This window comes from Anastrepha obliqua, chromosome 5 (assembly GCF_027943255.1).
Source record: "Anastrepha obliqua isolate idAnaObli1 chromosome 5, idAnaObli1_1.0, whole genome shotgun sequence".
Lineage (NCBI taxonomy): Eukaryota > Metazoa > Arthropoda > Insecta > Diptera > Tephritidae > Anastrepha > Anastrepha obliqua.
In genome coordinates, this window is record NC_072896.1 from 7,226,839 (window position 1) to 7,252,430 (window position 25,592).

General features: G+C 38.1%; 1 protein-coding gene across 1 annotated transcript in view; it reads left to right on the forward strand.

The window, feature by feature from the left end:
- Window positions 1-22,570, forward strand: part of LOC129247301 (developmental protein eyes absent) — a 44,664-nt gene extending 22,094 nt beyond the window's left edge. Inside the window, exons 3-5 of the mRNA XM_054886375.1 lie at window positions 19,922-21,841; window positions 21,932-22,176; window positions 22,258-22,570. Of these exons, the coding sequence (XP_054742350.1) occupies window positions 19,922-21,841; window positions 21,932-22,176; window positions 22,258-22,439 (2,347 nt within the window). The 3' untranslated portion in view covers window positions 22,440-22,570. The remainder of the gene's footprint in view (window positions 1-19,921; window positions 21,842-21,931; window positions 22,177-22,257) is intronic.
- The last annotated feature ends 3,022 nt before the right edge of the window (window positions 22,571-25,592 follow it).

Below are 25,592 nucleotides of genomic sequence, written 5' to 3' on the forward strand. Positions count from 1 at the left end.
TTTGAGGCAAATAACAGCTCCAGTATCCTCGAGACTCTTTTCGTACTCCAAAATTAATTGTTAATAGGACTATGGTTAAGTTCGTGCAGTTTTTTTTCGAAATTTGAAACTTTATTGACGTAAAATGGTTACAAATTTAATATTCAAAGTATTGTCCATCGCTTACTACTACTTTTTCCCATCTTTCTGGCAATTCACGGATTCCCTTTGTGAAAAATTCGGTCGGTTTTGCCGCAATCCACGAATCGATCCATTTTTTGACTTCATCGTAATTACGGAAGTGCTGGTCAGCCAGGCCATGTTGCATCGATCGGAAGAGATAGTAATCGGATGGCGCAAGGTCTGGACTATACGGCGGGTGGGGTAGGACATCCCATTTGAGCGTTTCTAAGTATGTTTTGACCACTTGTGCAACATGTGGCCGAGCATTGTCATGTTGCAAAATAACTTTGTCGTGTCTATCGGCGTATTGCGGCCGTTTTTCTCGCAGTGCTCGACTCAAACGCATCAATTGTCGTCGGTAGACATCCCCCGTAATCGTTTCATTCGGTTTCAGTAGCTCATAATACACAACACCCAGCTGGTCCCACCAGATACACAGCATAACCTTCAGGCCATGAATATTCTGCGCCGACGTCGATGTTGAAGCATGGCCAGGGTATCCATACGTTGCCCGACGTTTTGGATTGTCGTAATGGACCCACTTTTCATCGCCAGTCACAATTCGATGCAAAAAACCCTTTCTTTTGTGCCGTTGAAGCAGTTGTTCGCATGCCATAAAACGGCGTTCAACGTCTCTTGGCTTCAATTCATACGGCACCCAATGGCCTACCTTTCGGATCATTCCCATGGCTTTTAAACATTTGGAAATGGTTGATTGATCAACTCCCAAAGTTTTTGCAACCTCTTCTTGCGTTTGAGCCGGATCTTGATCGAGCAATTCCTCCAATTCGGTATCCATGAACTTTGGCGGCGCACCCTTGCGTTCTTCGTCTTCCAAGCCAAAATCACCACTTTTAAAGCGTGCAAACCACTTCTGGCACGTTCGCTCAGCTAGAGCATGCTCACCATAAACTTCCACCAAGATACGATGACTTTCGGCTGCTTTTTTCTTCATATTAAAATAATGAAGAAGAATTCCCCGCAAAAACACATTATTTGGCACGAAATTCGACATTTTCAAGTGTGGTAAAAATATTGTTGTTTACGCTTCAAATAAAAAACTTATACTGACGTTTGTGCCTTACGACAGTAGCTCTCCAATGAATGTTTGGAAATGTGGATCGATGGAATAATAATCAAGTTACGCCATCTGTTGTAAAACCGCAAGGAACTTATTCATAGTCCTATTAGTAATTATGCTTTTTTTATTATATGATAAAAGTACTTCATGATAATTACCTTTAACAATTATACATAAATAGTTTTTCTGAATGCATAATTTATGCCTATGACAATTTTTAGATATAAAACTTCAAAACTTTTTCCTAGTTTGCTTCGCATAAATCGCACTCCAAGCGCGGTAAATTATGTAATATATGCATTTTGGTGCGAATTATATATTAAAATAAAAAGAAATAATTGGCGCGTACACATCAGTTAGGTGTTTGCCCGAGCTCCTCCTCTTATTTGTGGCGTGCGTCAAGCAGCACCAAGGCTCAACAAATCGAGAAATCTACAGTTTTAAACCAACTCCCAACTGCAGATGCCTTTTTTATGAGGAGTTTTTCAATTTTCAAAACATCAAATAATCGCAAAAAAATGTCCAAGTTATTTTCCGCTAACCTAACCTTGGCAGTGACGAAGTAGATGATCAAAACCATCTAAACCTTTCCTCACACCAGATATTCTACAAATTCAAGTTGGCACAAAATAAATCATGAAATTTTTTTTTTGAATAACACTTTTACTCAATAAGACCAAAACAAAAAAAATAATTCTATGACAAACATAAAAATGTAAAGAAACTCAAAGGACGAGTTCTAAACTTATTAAAAATATAAATAAAATTGATTGATAGAAAAAACCAATAAATAATCTACACATAAGATTTAAATTTAAAAAGTGCGTGTAGTGTAGGGAGAGGGAGGGACCCGAGAAAGAGGGAGAGACCCAAGATAGAATGAGAGAGAGACAGAGAGAAAGAATATATTTATATCTAAATAAATTTACAACATTTTCAGAGAATACAAATAGACAAAATTTACAAAAAACGGAGAAGGGTAGGTAAACGCCGGATATAAACCGCGGCAACATCGCGCACTACTCCGCGCACGCCCCAAACAGTAGGCACCAAGAAAATATAACACCAAAAACTAGGCACCAAAAATATATTTCCTGCGAGTTTACACCCACAAACAAGCGCCAAAAAGTAGGCAGTGTTATTTCTCACTAGAAATTAGCAACCACAAGGAAAAACTCAGGAAAAAAAAACCAAAGTGTATGTAAGATATATATAAGGTATAGCTCTCTTTCTCCTTTTCCTCTACGTTATATCTTTTTTCCCTCTCGCGGAACGAAAATGCCCGAAACGTTGCATGACCTTGAAATTTTACTCTCCATTCTCGCTCGTACATCGACGCCTAAGAAGTTTCACTTCAAAAATAAAAATTATTTTCAGATATAGAGATCTTTATTTTGACCGTTGCGCACTCCATTGTTTGTCTGTTTATATGCTGCACAATTGTCAAATATGATACGACATTTGCGAAAATTATAAATCTTTTGACAGGGCGATTAATTTCGCGCCACTTTGTATAAAACTCGAAAAATTTTCATCAAACGTTCAAAATTTGTTATCATAGTATAAGAAAGAGCAGGTTTCAGGTGGCTCGAAATTGTTATTAATTAATTTTTGATAACTTTTTCCACAGATGGTGTTGCGTATTATCTTTATAAAAAAATCGTGTATACGGAGAAAATTCGAAACACCGTCAAAAAAAAAAAATTATTAAAATAAACGAGACTTTCTAGCAATTTGAAACTGGGAGTTTATTATACTGAAATGTATTTATACACTCAGTTTGTTTTTTTTGCAATTCTGATTAAAAAGTTTGAAATTTTGCCAACATTTCTAATTTTTCTATAAAGTGTGGACTTTGAATTTATATGTTTTTAAGTGAGATAAAGGCGGCCGCCGTAGCCGAATGGGTTGGTGCGTGACTACCATTCGCAATTCGAAAACAAACAAAAAAATTTAATTTTCTAATAGCGGTCGCTCCTCGGCAGGCAATGGCAAACCTTCGAGTGTATTTGGACCATGAAAAAGCTCCTCAAAAAATATCTGCCGTTCGGAGTCGGCTTAAAACTGTAGGCCCCTCCATTTGTGGAACAACATCAAGGCGCACACCACAAAAAGGAGGAGGAGCTCGGTCAAACACCCAAAAAAAAATTCTTGATGAAATTATGCTGCCGTATGCTTCCTACGAAATGCCGCTGGTGTGGGTCTTCCAGCAAGACAATGACCAAAAACACACTAGCAAAATGGCAAAAAAATGGTTCAACGATAACTCTATCAATGTAATGGGGTGGCCTGCACAGTCCCCAGATTTGAACCCTATAGAAAATCTATGGACGGACATAAAGAAGGGTGTATCTACATTAAAACCAACAAGTGTTGAAGGGCTCTGGGAGGCTGTGCAGAAAATTTGGAGTTCCATCAAAGTTGAAAGATGCCAGCATTTAGTGGATTCCATGGGAAGGCGTTGTGCCGCGGTAATAGCAAACAAAGGGCACGCGACAAAGTATTAAACCATACAATTAATTTATCTACAAGATATCTAAGTGAAATTTTTTATTTATTTTAACAAAGACCACTAACTTTTGTTAAAAATGAACTGAAGTGCTATTATTTTGACTGTGTAGTTTTTAAGGTTTTTGTTTAAATTAATTAGCGTATTATAAACTGTTGAAAAAAACCAAATAATTTTCTTATGATAATAAACCATTAACATCAAAGAATTTATTATTTTGTTTTGAGTTGAATCGGTCCAACAGTTAAACAGATGTAAACGGAGTCAGTATAAATTTGTGCGTGTTGCTATTATATTGACCGCAGCTGTATATATAAGTTAGATAAAGAAGTTTGCCTCTATAACAAATTTGCCTACATTAAAAAAAAGAAATATATTCAAAATTGGTCAACATTGGGTAAAATGTTGAGGGGCTATATTTTCTGGTATATAAGTATATCGGTGACAATACGCAAGGTATGTGGCATCGCTGCTATAAAAGGTAATATGATCGACGATTCAAATTTGCCCATTATACACGTATCTATTACGTATAAGATTTTCTGGCTTATTTATGCGTACTTTCAGCGAATGGACTGGAAATTAACTAATTGCTGAACCACATTTTCACCTTTAAAATATATTTAGCGATGAAGCTAGTTTCAGGTCGAAGATTTCACTATGTCGAGACATTATGTTTAAGACATACTTTTCTGAAATTGCAGGCGAGGCCAACGTTTAGTACAAAATAGTTTTATTAAGAGGAGCAGCCGCTACCTTTTGATGACTTGAGAGCCAACGCACAGCGCGTTAATGGCAAGATAAGACCATAAATGCCATAAAATTTGCAAGCTAATAAGCCCAAATTATTAACGGTTTAAATTTTTTCCTTATTTATATTTTAGTTTATTTATTTGAGAAAAAAATTTGTTCGCTTCCAATAAAGACCCGTTTTTACTAGACTCATAACATTTTTCCATCCTAAGTACAAGAAATGTACATCGAGCGTCTTGAAGTACTTCAAAGTGCAGTGAAAGCAAGCGACAAATGAGCAATAAATTTAATTTTTTGTCAGCGACAAATTTTACACCCTTACGTTTACACTAACAGAACTCAAGCACTTATGACCTGATACATACGCACGTATACTATTTTATTAATTATAAATTGCTACAAAAGTATAACAAAATGGGTACAAATTTCAACGAAATATTCTTTTCTTTTCATATTTTGCATATGTACATGTAAATACCTATATACATATACATTAGGGTGGGCCAATTTGTATGGAACATCGACATCGTCCTTAGCAGATTCGGATTCTACATTAAATTATAAGAAAAAAACTCCAATAGTTACATATACATTAGGGCGGATAAATTATTTTTCATCATCGTTCCAAGCATATGTGGATTTTGCATACAATTATAAAAGTAAGTCCATTAGAGCATAGCTCTAAAGTTAATTTCGAGCGCGCACAAATTTTAAAAGAAGCCATCTTTAAATTAATACAGAGTTAATATCAAAATTTTTTGTTAAAATATTATGTAGGTTAAGTTTTTTTAATAAAAACTTGTATTTGGGGAATTTTTGGTATGAAAAATAAATTATTGATATAAATGAAAAAAAAATTGTATAAAAAGTGACTGTATACAATTTTTTTGTATGGAACTCCAACAAAAATTTGCAAAAGGAACGAAAACAATTTAATTCTACAGATAACAAACATTTATTTTAAAATTTTTTTCTAATTATTTATTTTTTGTTAATTAACGACATATTTTTGCAATATTTTGGTTTTACATCTTTTTTTTTTTCAAAACGAGGTGTCATTTTTCTACTTTCTATTTCCATAACCATAGCATTAATTAAGGATAGCTTCACTTAAAATCGGGTGTCTCGAAAATGACTTTACAGCTATGCTCTAATGCACTTTTTCCTTATAATTGCATGCAAAATCCAAATATGCTTCGAACCACGACGAAAAATAAATGACCTAACCTAATAAATATGTATCTAGAGGCCATTTTTTCCTATAATTTAATGCTGAGTCCGAATCTGCTAAAGACGATGTCGACAAAAATCGTTTCATACAAATTGCCCCACCCTAATGTATGTACATCTGCATATATGCGGTTCTAGATTTTCCCGTTAAAGAACATGTGAAAGAATTTCAAAGAATTTCATGCCACAAATCTTTCAAACCACTTTTGATTTGGTACGAGTTTGTACTTGTTCTCCTCTTAAGCGGTTTAAGTGAAATCAAAAAAAAAAAAAGAAAAAAAGGACCCCCAATAAATGTGTAGAAAAATGTCACACATAAGCGTTTTTAACACTTTGTGTGCTGTATGGCATTTAAATATACAAATGAAAGAAGTTAAAAAGGAATTCTGGGCATTTGAAATGCGCTTAACACTTAACACATGCGCATTCACGGCATTATTCCTGTGCTTGCCGTCTTTTAGAAATGCCATAGAAATCTGTTACAGATGCACAACAGAAATGCAGGATGCGCCCACTACTTAAAAGATTAGAATACTTTGGTGAAAAAAGTAAAGCACAGGCGTGGCTCTGTAAACACAATGCGTATGTGGATTGGTGTGTATGGGTGTTTAGTATGCAATGTCCATTTACATATTGTCCATAAAAATGTTACAGTTATTCAGACTATTGTTGATTTTACGCAGGGTAGGAGAAATTATTAAAATAGAAAAAAATTTTTGCACGAATGATTTTTTAAATTGCATAGTTCTCGAACGAGAAATAATACGCAAAAATCTGGAAGAAATACATTTCGAGTTATGGCAAGGAGTGAAGGCAAATAGGCAGCAAATGAAATTTGAAAATACAACCAAACAAACTATCTAAACATAAATTTAATTCAGTGTATGAAAATAAAAATGCTAATAATCGAACTTGGTCTGGAAATGTTCCTCGTCAACTTTCTTCACACACTATGTATATATGTATGTAAATGAACTGATTTATCCGTGAACATTCGAGAGGTTTTTTTTTTTAAATTTAGTCTACTGAAATCAATGGATATTTAAAACAATCGATTAGCACATACTTTAGTGGTCATGTAATCACCCTTTTCAAGTTCTGGCAACAGTAAGTCGGTTAGTAGTGCGCTGTAACGAGCATCAATGACAGTCATTTCTTTTATTGCCATGCCATAAACCGTGTCAAACAGTCCATCTTTGTGGATGCATTCAAGCTTTATAGAACAGATGTGAATGGAGTTCGTTTCAATAATGGCAATTTTTTTTTGTCGGCATAGCCGATGAGCCAATAATGGGAAAAGTGACCTCACGACAAAATTCCCGTTGTGTATTTATTATAGAACTGAACTGAATTTTCAATAATATTTTTTAATAATTTCGAGATTTTTAGTACGCGCAAAGTAGTCAAAAACTCTTACAGCTACTGAAACATAAGAACTGGAAAAGTTGAAAAGAAAGAAAAAGAAATTATGCTAGGTGGTCACCTTTTAATTAAAATAAATAGTTAACATGTACGTGCTTTGCCAAATTTTTTGGAGAATAAGAGATTTTGTCCTATAAATGGAGGGAAAAGCTTTTCCATGACAGAAAACCTCTCGAAAACTTACCATTGCCTGTCGAGGAATTGAAAACAACTGTTTTTGTATACTTTATTACTTGATGCTCCCACTGGACTTCGATTAGTATATATGCAAAGAGTCTATAAAAAAAACTTGTTTTAAAATAGAAAAAGTAAAAACTTTAGATTATTTCAAGTTTCACTATTTTTATTCAAAATACGCACTTAGCAATCATATGTGAAAAATGATATCGATTAAGTATCCACCATGAATGCAGGTAAAATCCGCCCAATAGTCAAGTTATGAATGCCCAATTGTTGAGAACGTCAAGATGGTTTGGTAACACTTTGCGCTACAGCAGCATTACTCCTAACAGAACGTGCAGTTTTTATAATTTTTAGTCTGTCAGTCCTCCTTCTATTTTCAACAGAACTAGTGTCTTTGAAATTTTTCATCAACCATTGAATTGTCGACTCATTCAGACGATTATTTCCTCCATAAGAATCACGAATTTTGGAATTTTTTGCTTTTAAAGATCGACCATTTTCATTATACGTTTCAATAATTTTAGTGCCTTGTTTTATGACGAAAAATTGTACATTTCAATTGTCAGGTTAGGTTAGGTTATGGTGGTAGTCGTTCTCTACCACCAACTCACTTAGACCTTACAGGTCCGTTGTGATACCACTGTGGTGCACGGGAACCCCATTTACTTTCCTGCGTGGAACGATTTTGTGGCTCTTAATAAACGTAGAATTGATCCTGTCACCACACTAGACAGCACTGTAAGAGAATTGAAAAAGTATTTACCTAGACAACCTACTCTGATTTTAGCTAAGGCTGGGCAATTGCAAAGGAAGTGCTCAACTGTTTCTTCCTCATTTCTACAACTTCTGCAATATTCACGGGAGCAAACTCCTAGTCTCGAGGAAAGCCTGCCAAGTAACCAATAACCGACAAATATACAAGCCACGACCTTCGAAATATCATCTCTTGAGAGGCCAAGCGGTTCCTTTGTCTTTTTCTTGTTATTTGCGGACACAGTAGCCTAGCTATTACGCATGTATCTCCATCCCTCCATGATAATGTTGTTTTTTATTATTAGTTTGCTCGTGGCCATGGGTATTCCAATGGTACTTGTATCACTGAGCAGTTGAAGAGCAGTACTTTCCTGGCTAGCTCATCGGCTTTACAATTTCCCTCAATATCTCTGTGCCCCGGAACCCAAATAAGGCTGACCTTGAATATGACGCTAATATCATTTAGAGCTGCCCGACATTCCTGTCCAACCTTTGATCTTAGTATAGCCGCATTCATTGAGTTAATGGTCGCCTGGCTATCCGAGACTATATTTATAGTAGTTTTTGCTACGGCATGCGAATTTAGGTATGTAGCCACTTTTTTTATAACTAGAATCTCTGCCTGAAAGACACTACAGTAGTCTGGTAGTCGAACGGATAGTTCCAGTCCTAATTCCTTCAAAAATACTCCATAGCCAACCTTATCATCTAGCTTGGAACCAACTGTAAATTATTGTCAAGTAGGCACAATTGTCAAGGGTGACAAAAAAAAAAAAGGTTACGTCTAGGATAGATTTATTGGAGGTTTGCACTTCGATCTCATGAAATTATTTACTACTGACATCTAGATGCCACTTTTGAAACCCTTTCCAATTTAATGCTTCATGCAGACCTCAAACACATTATCCACCTCATCCACTCAATGTTAACTGCGTATCCCTGCTTTCGAACTTCTTCGTTTTTAAGCGCTCAAATTTGTTGAGCTATAATTAGTTTAAAATTTCTCAAAACTGAACAGCTTCAAAGTTTAAAAGTTACCACACGTGCCTATGCGGAGCTTCATATAAAAAATTACCTAAACCTGATGATCATTAATACGAAATTAGCTTTCAAGCCAGCTTAAAACCATATTTCCCTAATTAAACATTCGCTCTTGTTAATCAAAATCAACTACGAGCTATGAATAAAAGAAACATTTAATATTAATTCTAAATTCTACCTTTTACGAAGATTTACACTAAGCTTGGTATTGTAAAAGCGACATATTTTTTCTGCTTCCTTAAGCACGTGTTCGTATTCGTATGTATGTATGTATGTATTTATGTACCACATTTTGTCTAATTGCCGCGCTATAACGCAATCAATCAATAGACTTGAGCAGCAACAGAAAGAAAGAAAAAAAAAAAAACACACACACAGCAATGAAAAAACGTTACACGAAGAAAGAGTTGTTGCTGCTGGCAATACAGAAATTTATTATAGTTTTTCAAAATAGAAATTTACTACTAATTGGGAGGAAAAACAACAACGAAACAATGGCCAATGACATGGAAATGCGACTCCAAAAAAATGTCTTGTGACACTTTTACAATGCAATTCGACACCTGCCTGCTGTGGCGTGTGGTTCGAGAGACAATCATATTTACATACATATCTACATGTCATACATATGCACATATCTGCGTACAATTTAATCTCTATAAGTTAATGTGTGTGAATGAAAATTTTTCTCTCAATAATATCTACTGATGCTGCTGGGGGGGAAGCTGTTGCGGTGGTGCGCTGAGTTGAGGTGGCTGTGTGGCTTTTGGCCATTCACATCTCCAAAGTAGTAAGCATGGGAAAATGTTTGGAAATCATTTTTCTTGCTATTCAAATTTGCCTGCCATTCATTTGATTAAATTCTTCTCGGCGGCTTGGCACTCCTTCACGCTTCGCAGCGATTGTCTCGTGCGCAACACTTATTCGTAATTGGTTGGTGATAAATGAAGTTCATTGTCGTGCCGTTGGTCGATCATATTTTAGTTGATGCTTTTTGTTGCTGCTGCTGCTGTTGTTCTTGTAATTTGATGCATAACACCTATGCATTTGCTTTTTGTGATAGTTGTAGTATTGTAATTCTATAAATGTCTCAAGAGTGTCAGAAATATGAGTGGGAAATTGTTTGGCTTCCTTTGGTCTCATCCACTGCTATACCATGTCTGTGTGTGTATGTATGTATGTGTGTTGAAATGATAATATGCATTAGTATGTGTGGTGGGTTAAAATTGAACCCGTGATTAATTTAGTGAGGTGTAATTCAATAAGCAATGTAAATTTACTGAATATTTCGTTTGCCCTTTTAGCTTTAAACGGAAATGCATTTGTGGGTAAAAAATTATGCCGATTAATATTTTTATATTAGTAACAATTATGGAGTGATATTAGTAAATGGGTTACAACTCTTTTGTGCATTAATGTATATGCGTACATGGGCTCTCAAAAGTTTACGTACCTGCTGAATTTGCGCTTTTCTTTCTATAATAAACAACCAATTTTACTATTAAGGGTACCTGGTGGTCTAGAGCACGAAAATTTCACCTATTTTCACGATTTTTTTTTTTTGCCATTAAAAATTTAAGAAACGATGTTTCAACTTTCGGGCTAATTAGTACGTTTATTGAGCATACAATAAATTTTGTTTTTCTACTTTTGAAACAATATGTATTATTATAAAAATGTCGCTGAAGATGATCCTCTCGAAAAATCGAACCCAGACGGCGTAGATGATATCGAGACTTTGACTCATCTGAAAAACAAAATTAAAGAAGATTCTTAATCAGAAAGAGTGCAGTTATAGTCGGAACTAGAACAAATCGAAAAAATGAAAAATTGACAAAATGGCGCACTTTTGAAAAAAAAGTTCGTAAAATCGGGTTTTTTTCACTAGTTTTTAGTTTAAAAAATAGGAAATTATTTAAATAAAATTATGATTCTAGTTCCGATGATAGCGATACATGTTGTAAACAACATATCCAAATTTCAAGTGATTCGGTTGAATATTGTAGTTTTTTTTTTGTTTTCATCCCCGCCGTGCCGAAAAAAGTCGTTTCGAAATAAATGAGTTTAAAGTTTGAGGTACAGGAGCGCGGACCACTCTCTACCTAGTTAATGGGCTGTAGAAGCTATAATACTGGGAGTTTGAGCATGAAAATCTCACAGTATATTCTTAAGATACTATGCTTTCGAAAAAATAAAAAATCGATTTTTTGAAATTTCTAGACCATCGGGTCCCCTTAAGTTACTATGACGGTGACCTCGGACCAATCGCAATTTTACCCTATATTTCAAAGGTACTCGAATTACTGATGCATAGACAGTTGTGCGCTCTTCTTGTAAGAACTCTCTTTTACACAAATGGCAGGCAATTCAGTTTTCGAAAAGAACATAACTGTATAGCTGCACTGATTGACGTTATCCAATTCGTCAGTCCATTGACGAAGAAAACATCACTTTTCTTACCCTGCTTGAACATTCAAGAGCATTCGATTCAGGCAAAGCTCGACAATTTTTTTTGGGATTTCACCAACTGCTATACAGTTATTTGCTTCTTTTCTAAAAAATAGGTCACAATGGTGGGCCACGCCATCTTTTTTAGAATTGCACAGAGGAGCTCTGCAAGGTTATATTGCTGAAACGAAATGAAATCGAACCATTTCTGAAGCGAATGGTAACAGAAGACGAAAAGTGGATCAAATACGACAATAATGTGCGAAAATGATCATGGTGCAAGGGTGGTGAAGCTCAACAAATGGTCGTAAAGCCAGGATTGACGCCTCGAAAGGTTATGCTGTGTGTTTGGTGGGATTGGAAAGGAATCATCCACTATGAGCTGCTCCAGCCTGCTCGAACGATTGATTCTACACTTTACTGTCAACAGCTGATGAGATTGAAGCAAGCAATCAAAAAAAAAAACGGCCAGATCTGATCAGCAGAAAGGACGTCGTCTTCCATCAGGACAACGCTAGGCCACACACATCTTTGATGACTCGGCAAAAACTGGAAGAGCTTGGCTGGGAAGTTTTGATGCATCCACCATATAGCCCTGACCTTGCACCATCGGACTACCATTTGTTTCGGTCAATGCACAACTCCTTTAATGGAGTAAAGTTGGCTTCAAGAGAAGCCTGTGAAAATTACTTCTCGCAGTTTTTCACCGAGAAACCACAAAAGTCTTACACTGATGGAATAATGTCTCTAGAAGAAAAATGGCAAAGGGTAGTCGACCAAAATGGTACATATTTGGTATAATAAAGTTCATTATAAATATAAAAAAAATGAGTTGAAGTTTGATTAGAAATACGAAAAGACTTTTTCGACTACCCAATATTTTTGGTGCTCTTATCTTTTCTTTGCACATCAACGATCTGCCAGCAATCTTTACCGAAATGCGCTCTCACTTGTATGCATATGATGCCCAGATTTTTCGATCCTGCAAACTCAATGGAATATCTATTTCGCATTAATACCATAAAGGGGCCCCGACAGATCACTAACACTTAACCTCAAGAAGTCTTAAGTGCCTGTTATTTCGAGAAAGCACCTCGACATTTCAAATCTTACTTAACGGCATTATTATTATTTATGTGCATACGGCTAAAAATCTCGGCATCATTTTCAACCGTTTTCTTTGTCAATTTTTTCCTGAAAATCTTAACCTATTGTGACTAGCACTAATAATTATAAGGTTTATCTTTGCTGTGCTAGGCTCAAAATATTAAATAAATAAAATGAATAAATATGAATATTAAATATTCTCTTCAACCAGTTTTCGAAGCCTTTTATCCAGTCTGATCGAGAAAACTCTAAAACATGAATTTTGACTACATCAACTGCTTCTTCTGCCGTCGTGGGGGAACAAAAATAAGTTATGAGGTGCCAAATCAGGGTTGTTCAATGGATGGGCTATCAATTCGATGTTTCAGTCAGTTGAAAATCTTTCTTGTTAATGCCGATGTGTCACACCTCGCATTGGCTTGGTGAAGGATGATTCGTCTCTTTTCGTTCCTTTTGCGAACTTCATTAAAGACTTGTGGCAAATAAATGGTTGTATATCATTCATAATTGACCGTTTTTCGATGTTATAATGCCATTGTAGCCGAATGGGTTGGGGCGTGGCTACCATTCGGAAGTGCATAGGTTCAAATCTCCGTACTTGACACACGGCCGCACCTTGGCAGATGATGGCAAAGTTGGTGCCATGAAAAAATATCTACCTCCATTTGTGGACAACATCAAGACGCGCGCCAAAGATAGGAGGAAGAGCTGTGCCAAACAGCTAAAAAGGGTGTAAGCGCCAATTAAATATAAATATATTAAATATTTTTATATATATATTATATACTAAATACTTTTTATGATGATAAATACGCTTTTGCATTCGTTTGGACCAGTTTTCGAAGCCCTTTGTCCAGTCCGATTGAGACAATCTGAAACATGAATTTTGAATGCTTCAACCACTCCTTCGGGCGTCGAAAATCGTTCACCACTTAGATTGTTCTTGGTGTGAGGGAAGAAAAATAAGTTATTAGGTGTCAAATTAATTAAATTAATTTATGTTAATCAAAAATGCTTTTTTATCAGTGTGTCAGAGATCGCTTATCTTAGTGAAGGATGATTCGTTTCTTTTTATTCCTTCTACGAGCTTCACCACCTACTTGGGGCAAGTAAATGGTGACTTGCCATTCAGAACTGAACATTTTTCGTTGCTTTAATGCCATTGTAGCCACAGGACCACCAATACTGAAAAAATTGGCTTTTGCTTCGACGTGTTTCCCGAGCGAACAACTTTTGTTGGATCTGGCTCATCTGTAAACACCCAAGCAATCATTTGTTGTTTAGTTTTTTATGTTAAGTTTTAGTTATTTTTTTATGTATTTCGAACTAAAAGTTTTGCTTCGACTGCCACACGATTTTTTCGTGTGTAGTTATGGTCTAGTTTGAGATTACTGAAGCCGAATAGAAAACGAAAGGGAGTTAATAATCATTGAGAAAGACGAAAGGTTGGTAGAGATCATTAATATGGAGGGTTTTGCCATGACAAGTAATTAGATAAAAATTTATAATTTTTTCAAAATCAAATACAAATGTTTATGTTTATAGAGCTTTGAGATTTTGACCAGGGAAATGGGGAGAAATCCGTACCTGGCAAGATGTGTGCAGTACATGGATCAGGTCGTAAAAATGTAGAGAGCGGTGGAAGGAGATTATGAGCAAAATTTATTTTGATTATCCAACAAGAAGACCGCCCATCTCTCTCAACTGTTGTACCTACGTCTCAAACTCTTGCTTCCATTTTTACTGACATTGTATTTTTTTACTTTCAAGATATGTACTGATTTGAAAAGCCGAAAAAAGAAAAAGTTTGGTGAATTGCATTGAACCATGGTTGGGAACCATTCCGCCACTCACCGCTTTCCGACATTGAGTAGGTCATAGGCAAACTTTTTTTTATTAAACGGCATCAGCAGCTCCGGGCGGCAAAGTTTTGGGCGTTAGTCAATTCATCGATTGCGGAATTTGTTTTATAATATTTGGCGAAGCGTTGCCCATTTAAAGAAAAATGTGTGTGAGAAAAAAAAAATGTTGGAAATCTAAATATAACAATTGTAGTGTTTTTGAAGCGGAAATAAACGCTATTCATGAAGCCTTAAAATGGTTAAAGATAAACAGAATATCATCAAAAGATGCCTGCATTCTATCGGACAGCCAAGCTGCCCTACGAGCTCTAGATGCATTCCAAACAACATCAAGGAGTGTCTTACGTTGTCGCCAATCTCTAAATGAGATGGCCAAGCAATATCGTATAATCTTATGCTGGGTCCCAGGCCACAGAGATATACCAGGGAACTGTAGGGCAGACCAACTTGCAAGAGAAGGTACCTGTATGCCAGACATAAGTAATTTTATGGAGATACCTCTCGCAACTTGTAAGCTTCTCATTAAGGACGCACTAATCAGTTCTGCAAATCAAAGATGGATTAGCGTTAACACCTGCGAAATTGCCAGGCAAACATGGCCAAGGCTAAACTTACGTCTGTCCAATAGTATTATTGTATAAGTAGGGCCCTCACAGGACACTGCTTTACGCCGATTAACGAGATACTGAGAATTTACAAGTATGCGCTTGAAAGCCTATAATCGTAGAGTTATTGCCAACACTCGTATAGACACTCGCATATGGCCCTAGGTGTTCGAAGAAGGGCGTCAACTACGCCTCTTCGCCAATGGTCACGGGCTTGAGCTGCACACATCATATATCGCAGTTCGCAAGACCGCGAGACCAAGAGAGTTCATTTCAGCTTCTGGTGAGCATCTCCGGCTTCTGGTGAGCATACGTGGCCTACCCACTCCTCGGCCAGCTTATTGGAAGGGATTCCAACGCAGATCTGCCTAGCAACATTGCCAACACTTTTTCTAAGCGTATGTCCTATCCACTGCCACTTCTTTTTTCGAATTTTACTCGCCACGCCGAGCTGGTTCACTTTAAATAAGAGATCTAAAATATTTATCTCCATAGCAAACACCCGTTATAAATGCGCCACATTTACAATTGAAGGCACAAATTCACTCATGTGGAGCATATTCGCGTATACTTGTCACATTAATTCAAAGGGGCAATCAATCGTTTTTCAAGAAAATCTCAACGTGCATCTAAACTTCGAAAAAAGTTGAGGTCTTAAAAGAGATAAAAGTATACTTAATTTTTTTTTATAGCTGAATGTCACAAACGCAGTAAAGATACACAAAGCAAATTAAAGAAAAAAAAGTAACATTTGCAGCACATATGCTCACACGCACTCTACAACAACAACAGATCAACCAAACGGACAACGATCATGTCAAGTGTATCGCCAAATGTGAGCAGAGCAGATGATTAGGACTCGCACTTTTTGCTATTTTTGTTTGAATTTTTTCAATTCACTTCACATTCGAGCTCTTTAAGTATTTACATACATATATATGTATGTATGTATGTATATATTTCTATGAATGTACCGTAGTTACCAAGGCTTGTGGGACACTTTAGCGTATGGGCTAGATTCCAGCCGCTGGTCCCTAAAGCGTTCGTTCGATGAGGCACTTGGCAACATTTGCGGCTCGCGCTCACGTACACACATACATACATACGTACATACATGCGAACATATGCCTGCATAGGTTTCGCTATTCCGTTGATTGTTGCGCCTAACAATAGGACACTTGACTTTACTGTTGTACAGGCGATTTCAAGTGTTTATTTTTAATTTCCTTTTCAGCTTTCAATTTCGTTTAGTTTTGTGGTCCACGTCTGAGTTTTTGGCTGTTACTTTTGTATTTTTACCCTTGTACGTCTTTGTCGATGTTGTTGTTGTTGTTAACATTAATGTTGATTTTTATGTTCGTCCAAAGAATTATTGATTTTTTATAGCTCATTTTCGTCGCCATCGTTGGCGACAACTCCAACGTTTTGTTACTCTGATTTTTATTTTTATTTTATTTTTATTCTACTTCATTTTATTGTTATTCCTGATTGTTTTTCTTTCTGTTTCGTTAAGTTGTTTTCTGTATTGCATTTACCCTTATTTATTGTTCTTTCTGGATCTGTGCTGCCCGTTTTTCTCATAGTTTACTGCCGTTCGCTAGTTTTTCGTAGAATCGTCGGTAATAATTTAGAGTTTATTGGACCATTTAAGCGAGCGGGTCTAGTTTAAGTCAGAGACTCGTATATGTGTACATATGCATGAATGTGTGTATCTCATCAAAATGAGGTATAAAAAATAAATAATCAAAATAATTACCTATTTGATTAATTTGATTTATATGTTAATCAGGTTAGGAACACAGATTTTTCTTCATGCAGATATGCCTCAGGTATGATTAACAAAAAACTTGTATCTCATTTGCGATCACTCGTAGGCTTTTATATCTACATATATAAAGTTGGCTCGTACACCTATTAATGGGTATTCAGCCGAGCTCCTCCTCCAATTTGTGGCGTGCGTCTTGATGTTGTTCCACAACTGGAGGTATCTACAGTTTAAGCCGACTCCGCACGGCAGATGATTTTTTAAGAGGAGCTTTTTCATGGTAGAAATACACTCAGAGGTTTCCCATTGCCTACCGAGGGGCGCTCGCTATTAGAAAAAACTTTTGCAGTCATTTATTGTTTCATGCCCGAAAATTCGAACCTACGCACTTCCGAATGGTAGTCACTCAGCACTCATAGGCTTAGGACTTGGACTTTAGGAACCGCATCTCACCATTATGAATGAAGTTGAGTATCTGGGTGTAATTTTTGATTCTAAATTCTTCTTTCTGCGCCATTTAAATAATATATTTTTTATCAGTCATATTCTAAAGCGTCTTTCAGCAGAGCCGCCTAGATGTCAATAGATAATAATTCCCAGACGGTATCTTTTTTATGTCATCTTTGATATTTGTCAAGTAGACAGATGTACAATTTTAGACGATAGAACAACGGTTTAAAATTTTTTGAAACTTATTGTAAAAATAGTCGATATTTAAGAACAACATATCGCGAAATTCGTAATTTTTTTCGTGGAAATAATCGTCCGAATGAGTTGTGAATTCAAGGGTTGGTGAACAATTTAAATAAACTGGGTGTATCAGGGATGGAAAAATGAATGTCAGACCAAATACTGTAAGAACTGGCCGTTCTGTTAGGAGTATTTCGGCTGTAGCGCAAAGTGTTGCTGAATAACCTTCAACATCGATATTTGGACTCTTTCAATAATTAGGCATTCATGAATTGACTGTTTGTCGGCTTTTAGCTGTGCTCAGGTGGAAAGTAAATTATTTTAAAATTGTTCAAAACAACATCTAGGCGCACCATTTGAAATACCCTTTAGAATTGCATCTATGCCATACTTTGATTCAGACTTCACTGATGCATATTTTCGAAAGTTACTATCGGGTATTTCTTTAAACGCTCGAGAACTTAAAATGATAATACAAAACGGAAATACATTTGTTGAAAATATTTTTTGTTTTTTGAATTTTTATAATTTAGTAATTTCATGGCATTTATTTTTTTATGTCCCATTCGATCAGTCCAATTTTTGACTACTTTTTCCAGTAATCTAAATAATAATTTTAAATCTGTAAAAATGCGACTCAAACGATGGTCAATTGGAGGTTCATAGGAAAATTGTCACTGTATGAATTATATAGACAAGCATGAACTATTTTCGTCAGGTTTTTTGTTTTAGTCTTCAAGAAATCACGTATTTCCAGATTTTCTAATAAATAAATATTGGGTTGGGGAGAAAGCAATGTCGTATTTTGTCAATAAACATATCTTGCGTTGTACTTATTGCATTGGGTCACACTAAACGGCGATTTGAACACGAAAATTTGTACTACAAGTGTCTCTTTGACAGTGTTGTGATCGTACGTTTCAGTCTTAAGTTATAGCGCGTCAAAGATGGAGTCCACCAAGCAAGAAAGTCGTCATATTTTACGTTTTTACTACCTCAGAGGTAAAATTGGCGGCAAAAATTTGTGAAGTTTATGGGCCTGATACTGTAACGATTCGCATAGCACAGCGTTGGTTCGATCGATTTCGTTCTGGTGTAGTAGATGTCGAAGATGCACCCCGTACTGGTAGGCCAATCGTCATAGAGACTGATAAAATCGTTGAAATTATCCAAAGAGACCGGCATGTGAGCATTCGCTCGATTAGTTAGGAACTAGGTGTAGACCACAAAACCGTTGGAACCATTTGCAGAAGATTGGATTCCAAAAAAAGCTGGATGTTTGGGTGCCACACGTGTTTACGCAAAAAAATCTCTTGGACCGAATCAACGCTTGCGATTCTCTGCTAAAACGGAACGAACTTCACCCATTTTTGAAGCGGATGTTGATTGGCGATGAAAAGTGGATCACGTACGACAACGCCAAGTGAAAAAGATCGTGGTCGAGAAGCGACGAGCCGGCCCAAACCATCGCCAAGCCCGGATTGACCGCCAGGAAGGTTTTGCTGTGTGTTTGGTGGGATTGGAAGGGGGGATAATGAAGTTGCCTTCTAAATGGCAACAAGTTTGCGAACAAAACGGGGCATATTTGACTTGAATCGGATAATTCTAAGTACGTTAAATGAAACGTCAAATTTCGATCACAAATACGACATTTCTTTTTTCCCAACCCAATAAATAAATAAATAAATTTAAGTTTGACGTTACCACTCATCTCCGGTAAGCGCCCCATGGCATGAATGCTGTAGCCCTTGATGGTTTCGGTGGGTTGCCAATAACTTTACGGTTCATTATTTTTTGCAGCAGAATTCTCAAACAACCTGCGCTGCACTAAATACCGTTCGGGATGATCTAAGTAGATATTATCCTCCTTTATTAAATAGATCTGTCTCGTCTAATGCGAAAAAGTTCTTAATTCTATGTGGATCTCCGCCGAATCGAAAGCGCCTACAAAACCATGTAGAAATATCCAGTCTGTTAAAAGAAAAACGAGCATCGAAGTGTGTAATATCACATTTTCTAGGTGCTTAACGCCATAACTCCACAACAAACTAACTCAACATCTGCTAAATTTCTCTATGGACCTAGTCTAGTTTGATCGTGTGGGCAACTTTCTTAGCATCTTAACATTTCCTTAGCAAAATGTATCAAACAAATCAGATCGCTGTATTCGCACATGCAAATGGCAAGAAGTTCGGTAAGGCAGATATCTTAAGCTTTAAGACCTATGTAGTTACTATATTTCGTATTTACTAGTTGATAAAATTAAACACTCTTCAATCACATTAATCCATCGTCTTACTTTCTCTTTAGCCTCTGCTCTCAAACCACCACTCAATCGCCTCTACAGCAGCAGCAACAACAACAGCAGTCGCATCAGCCTCAACACCACACTTCACAACTTCATCCTCACTCCCTGCCTCATACACAATCGCCTCTGGGCGCAGCTGCCGCGGGCACATCGGCAGCGTCCGGACAATGCAGCCCGCTAACGCTGCCGCCACAGTCGCAACCACTGCAGCCAACAATCACTTCGCTGGCGTCACTTAGCAGTCATTACAATGCGGCACCCAACCTGAATTCCAGCTGTAGTCTATCGACTGGGCTAGGCGCCTACCCCTCGTTAAGCGCCGCCGCCGCTGCGTCGTTCACCCAGTCACCCGGCAGCAGTTTTTCCACATATCAGCATCCACATGCGACGGCTGACGGCACGCCCAGCGGCGTCGATGCCACAACGAGTCTAAGTAACACGAGCGTGGCGGGCGCGGGACGTCACTCTCATGCGGAGTTAGGTGTTGGCGTGGGTGGCACCGTTAGCGCGGGCATGTCCCATTGGCTGCCAACAGAGTCACACTTGGCATCTGTGAAGTCGGAGAATCGCAGTCCTGGTCTTAATAACAGCGGCGGTGGCGGTGGAGGTGTTGCATCTAATGTGAACACCAACAGCAGCGGCATTGAAACGCAATCAACTTTGGGCGGCAACAGCGCTGCACAGCTAGATGGCAATAGTGGCATGGCGGGAAATGGTGGCACACCAGGCAACAGCTCAGTCTATAGCTGCTCCTCCGTCGGCGGCTTGAGCGGTTTGGAAAGCACTGTGGCGGGCATTGGCACGAACTCTTCATCCAGCGCAGCTATGGCGGCGGTTAATTCATCAGCTGCAGCAGCTGCTGCAGCGGCAGCTTACGACACCAGCAAACACGATTACTACAACTACTACAACAGCATGCAACAGTATACGCCGCCGTTCTACTCCACCTACGGCACACCTTACACCACAGCGGCTACGCGCGCAGCCCCTAAAATCGAGCCCGGTTCGCCATACTTGACATCGTCATATGCCACTGCAGCAAGCAACAATAATTCCTCGCAGCTCTATCCAACCGCATATGGTTACAACAACTTTGCGCAGTTCGGCACAGCAGCAGCAGCTGCAGCGCAGCAGGACTACAGCGGCTACTATAACGATCAGTATGGCAACTATTACAACCCTGCCAGCTACTCACCGTATGCAGCTGTAAGTTCGCCCAGTTCGAGTGCGGCCAGCCACGGCTTTCATGTGGGCGCTTCCAACTTGTCGGAGAGTCCTACAGATACGCACTCGACCACACCGATTTTGCATGCCACACACTCACCACACTCGCCGCTGCCGATCTCACCGAATGCCAATGCTGCGGCGCTTAGCACGAATGTCGCGGCAGCAGCGACGGCAACACATGCCAAAAGCACGCCAACCAGCAAGAGTGGGCGTTCGCGCGGACGACGCCACCAACAGCCCAGTCCAACACGCAGCACCACTTCGGACACACCAAACAGTGATGCGGCCAAGCCGCCCGAACGCGTCTTCATTTGGGACCTGGATGAGACGATCATCATTTTTCATACGCTACTTTCCGGTTCCTTCGCCAATCGCTACACCAAAGACCAAAGCACACTGCTGACGATCGCCTTCCGCATGGAGGAGATGGTCTTCAATATGGCCGACACGCATTTTTTCTTCAACGAAATTGAGGAATGTGATCAGGTGCACATTGATGATGTGTCCTCCGATGACAATGGACAGGATTTGAGCAATTATAATTTCGCGACGGACGGTTTCCATTCGGGCGCGCCACCCGGTGCGCCGCCAAATCTTTGCCTGCCAACTGGCGTGCGCGGAGGCGTCGACTGGATGCGCAAGTTGGCGTTTAGATATCGGAAAATCAAAGAGATCTACAATACCTACAGAGGGAAGTGAGTACCCGAGTACCGACGCAAAAGTTACGTTGGATAGAACCAAAATATATTATTTTTCTTATTACGTTTTTTATTTATATTTTCCAGCGTTGGTGGACTGTTGGGTCCCGAGAAGCGTGATGCCTGGCTACAAATACGCTCGGACATTGAGATGGCTACCGATAATTGGGCCTCGCTGGCCACGAAGTGTCTGAATATGATTGCGCAGCGCGAGAACTGTGTAAATGTGTTGGTGACGCAGACACAACTGGCGCCTGCGTTGGCTAAAGTGCTGCTCTTCGGACTCGGCAGCATATTCTCCATTGAGAATATCTACAGCGCGCATAAGATTGGTGAGTGCAGAATTAGAGAAAACCAATTCCCCAAATGCAGATTAGATGCCATTATTTTTTTGCTCTATCTCCACCTTTCAGGTCACGACACCTGCTTCGAACGGATTATGACGCGTTTTGGACGGAAAGGCACCTACGTTGTTATAGGCGACGGCACAGAGGAGGAGAATGCGGCGAAGACATATAACTTTCCATTTTGGCGCATCTCGTCGCACAGTGATATTCGCGCCCTCTACACGGCGCTCGACATGGGTTTCTTATGAAAGACGCGCTGTTGCAGCTGGGTACATTGCGCGACAATTACACTGTAAAAATAAGAAGTAAATTATATGATAACAATTGTAATATTAAATAGTATTGAGTTAATTGAAAAAAAAAAATAAAAAATTACAACAAAAAATAAAAAATAAATAAATAAATAAGTGAAAATCTCTTGCATATAAATTAAATATTGTTGTAGCTAAGCAAATGTACGCACTAAAGATTAAAAGACTTAATCATTGTATTTAGTTAAAGAAAAATAATAATTAATTAAATAATAAAAAAATATGTCTAACACTGAAAAATCTAAAAATCTAAAACCATAAAAATTAAAAATTTTATTTGTTGCCTGATTGCAAGAAAAAAAAACAAAAAAAAAAATATGTACAAAATTAATGCAACGTGTCTTCTTTAAGTTGTATTATATTTATTGAAAATAAACTTATTACATTTGGTTTACACTTTGACGTAAATAAAAAAAATAAAAATAAAAACATATTTTATTAATTAAATTTTGCTCCACTTATCGTGCGCACGAACGGAAAGACGAACGAACGGACATGGCTAAAAGGATTATTCTCCTCATTTTGGGCATTTTTGTATATAAGCTAACGCAATACCTCACACAAGCCAACACTCCACACGCGCAACCAAAAAGTCATTGAGGAAATGTCAGAGCAGCGATTGACACTCCCGTTGGAAATACCTACTCAGCAGAGTACCGGTCACCTGGCAAGCACACGGGCCAAATCTAAGTCTTAGTATTAGAATTAAACTAATTTGTAAGTTCAGTTGTAAAATATCAAGCAACCAATAAAGAGCGGTCTCGTCCGGAACCATTTTTTTTTGTTAACCACCGTAGCCGGGTAGTTTAACTTAAGACATGGACTGAAAAGTCCCGGGACTAACAAGGAAAACATGTTTTTTTTGTGTTCAAAATTAGTTTTATTCTTCAACGTAATTTCCATCAAGAACAACGCAATCATTTCAGCGCCGCTCTAACATTTCAATATCACTTTGGTGATAGGCCTCAATTTTCAGCTCGCACCTTTTCTATGTTTGTGCAATAACCTCTTCATTCGAGCGAAATTTCTTACCGGCAATAATTTTTTTTGGCTCTGTGAACAGCCAGTAGTCGCTGAGAGCCAAATCTAGCGTATACTGTGGATGTGGGACAATTCGAAGTTCAATTCACGTAGTTAGGCCATTGTTTTGATTGACTTGTGACGTTCTTGTTTTTGGTCAACAGTGAACAAAGCTTTCTCATAGTCAAATGTTCATGTAATATGAAGCGAACTGGTTCTTTTGATATCTTTACGATGTCAGCTAACTCCTGCAACAACACTTTTCGTTCATTCAAAACGATTTAGTAGATTTTTTTGATATTTTCTGGTGTTACCTCCTCATTTGGACGCTCACGCCGTGGTGAGTCATCGATGTCTCTACGGCCACGTTTGAAGTCAGCAAGCCATCGTTTTATTGTTGTTTCTGATGGAGCGGAGTCCCCATAACCTTTTCAGGCCATTGCTTCGCTTAAACGGTATTTTTTCTCAACCCATTTACAGCAGTGTAAAATTAAAACACGAAATTCTTTTTGATCCATTGCTTTGAAAATAAGAAAATTAGCGTCACTCTTAGCACTCTTCTTCAGCTCCTTCAGCGAATTCTCCTTAAAGGCCTCTATCGACTCAAAGCGACATCCGCGAGTCGAGCAGCCACGCGTCTTATGCCTAATTGAAGGTGTAAAATGTTGCGAATTGATTCGTGAGACACGCTAAGGTCACGTGCTACCTCCTTCAAACTTAAATAATGGTTTTCCAGCACCATTTCCTTCACTTTGTTGACGTTTTCATTCGTTGAAGACGTTGATGGACGACCAGATCGAGGCAAATCTTCCACGACTTCTCGGCCCTCTGCAAATCCTTATACTGTTTGTAGACCCCTATTTTTGATTAAGCATACTCGCCATAGGCTTTCTGCAACATTTTCTGCGATTCGGCACACGAAATCCCGTGCAAAACACAAAGTTTAAGACAAACTCTTTGTTCGATATTTTTATCCATAGTGAAAATCGCTGAGCACATCTGCGGTTGTCTGATATCATTAAATGCCAAAAACAAGCTTATTGACAGACCACTCTCAAGCCCTGCGACACTGTAGAGGACAGTTGTACCAACATTCAAGCAAAAAAAAAAAACTGTATATATATATAGCGTGATCAATCATGAGGTGCTTTTTTCAATAGTTAAAAAAAACAAAAATGTAAATTATGTTCAAAACCTTTATTTATCATTTGAAAGGACATTCTTTCACATTTACTTTTTGAATATGACTTCATTCAAATGTTGGCCGCAACTACGCTTAAGGTGGTCCATTCTGAAGGTCCAATTTTCAATCACTCGTTCGAGCATTTCGACTGGTATGTCGTAATGTTGGCTTCCAGAGCTTCAATCGTAGCTGGTTTATCAGCATAGACCTTGGACTTCACGAATCCCCAAAGAAAAAAGTCCAAAGGTGTGATATCACAAGATCTTGGTGGCCAACTCACAGGTTCTAAACGTGAAATCAGCTGCTCTCCGAAATGACTTCTCAATAAAGTCATTGTTTCACGAGCTGTATGGCAACAGAACGCTGATTTTCATAATACAGTTGAACAATTTGTAGACGTTGTTGCGGTGTGAGTCTTTCCATGATGAAATGCCAAACGCTGTTCAACAAATCCACGATGACAGTTTGCCACAACTCGCGCGCGATCTGTGTTTGGTGTTTCACCGAGTTTCGAACCAACGTTCTCTCTGTGAATTCCGAATGGTAATCACGCACCAACCCATTCGGCTACGGCAGCCGCCGTACTGCGCACATATGTATGTGTAAATGAACAATTCTCGATATTTTTTTGACAGAATGTACTATATAAAGCTTAACTTACAGTTTTTTTTATTAAGAAAATATAAGAGTTCTCTTATAAACACACGGACAAAATTATTCACAAAACAACTAATTTTGGATTGAAGAAACTGAAAGAAAGAATTGAAGAAAACGGAAATGGAGAAACAGTACGGTTCCAGTCATTTATTTCCGCTATTTTACTGCCGTATTCACATAATAGCTTGCAAACTGTTTGCGTAGTGGTCTTCAAACTGAGCTTATTAGTG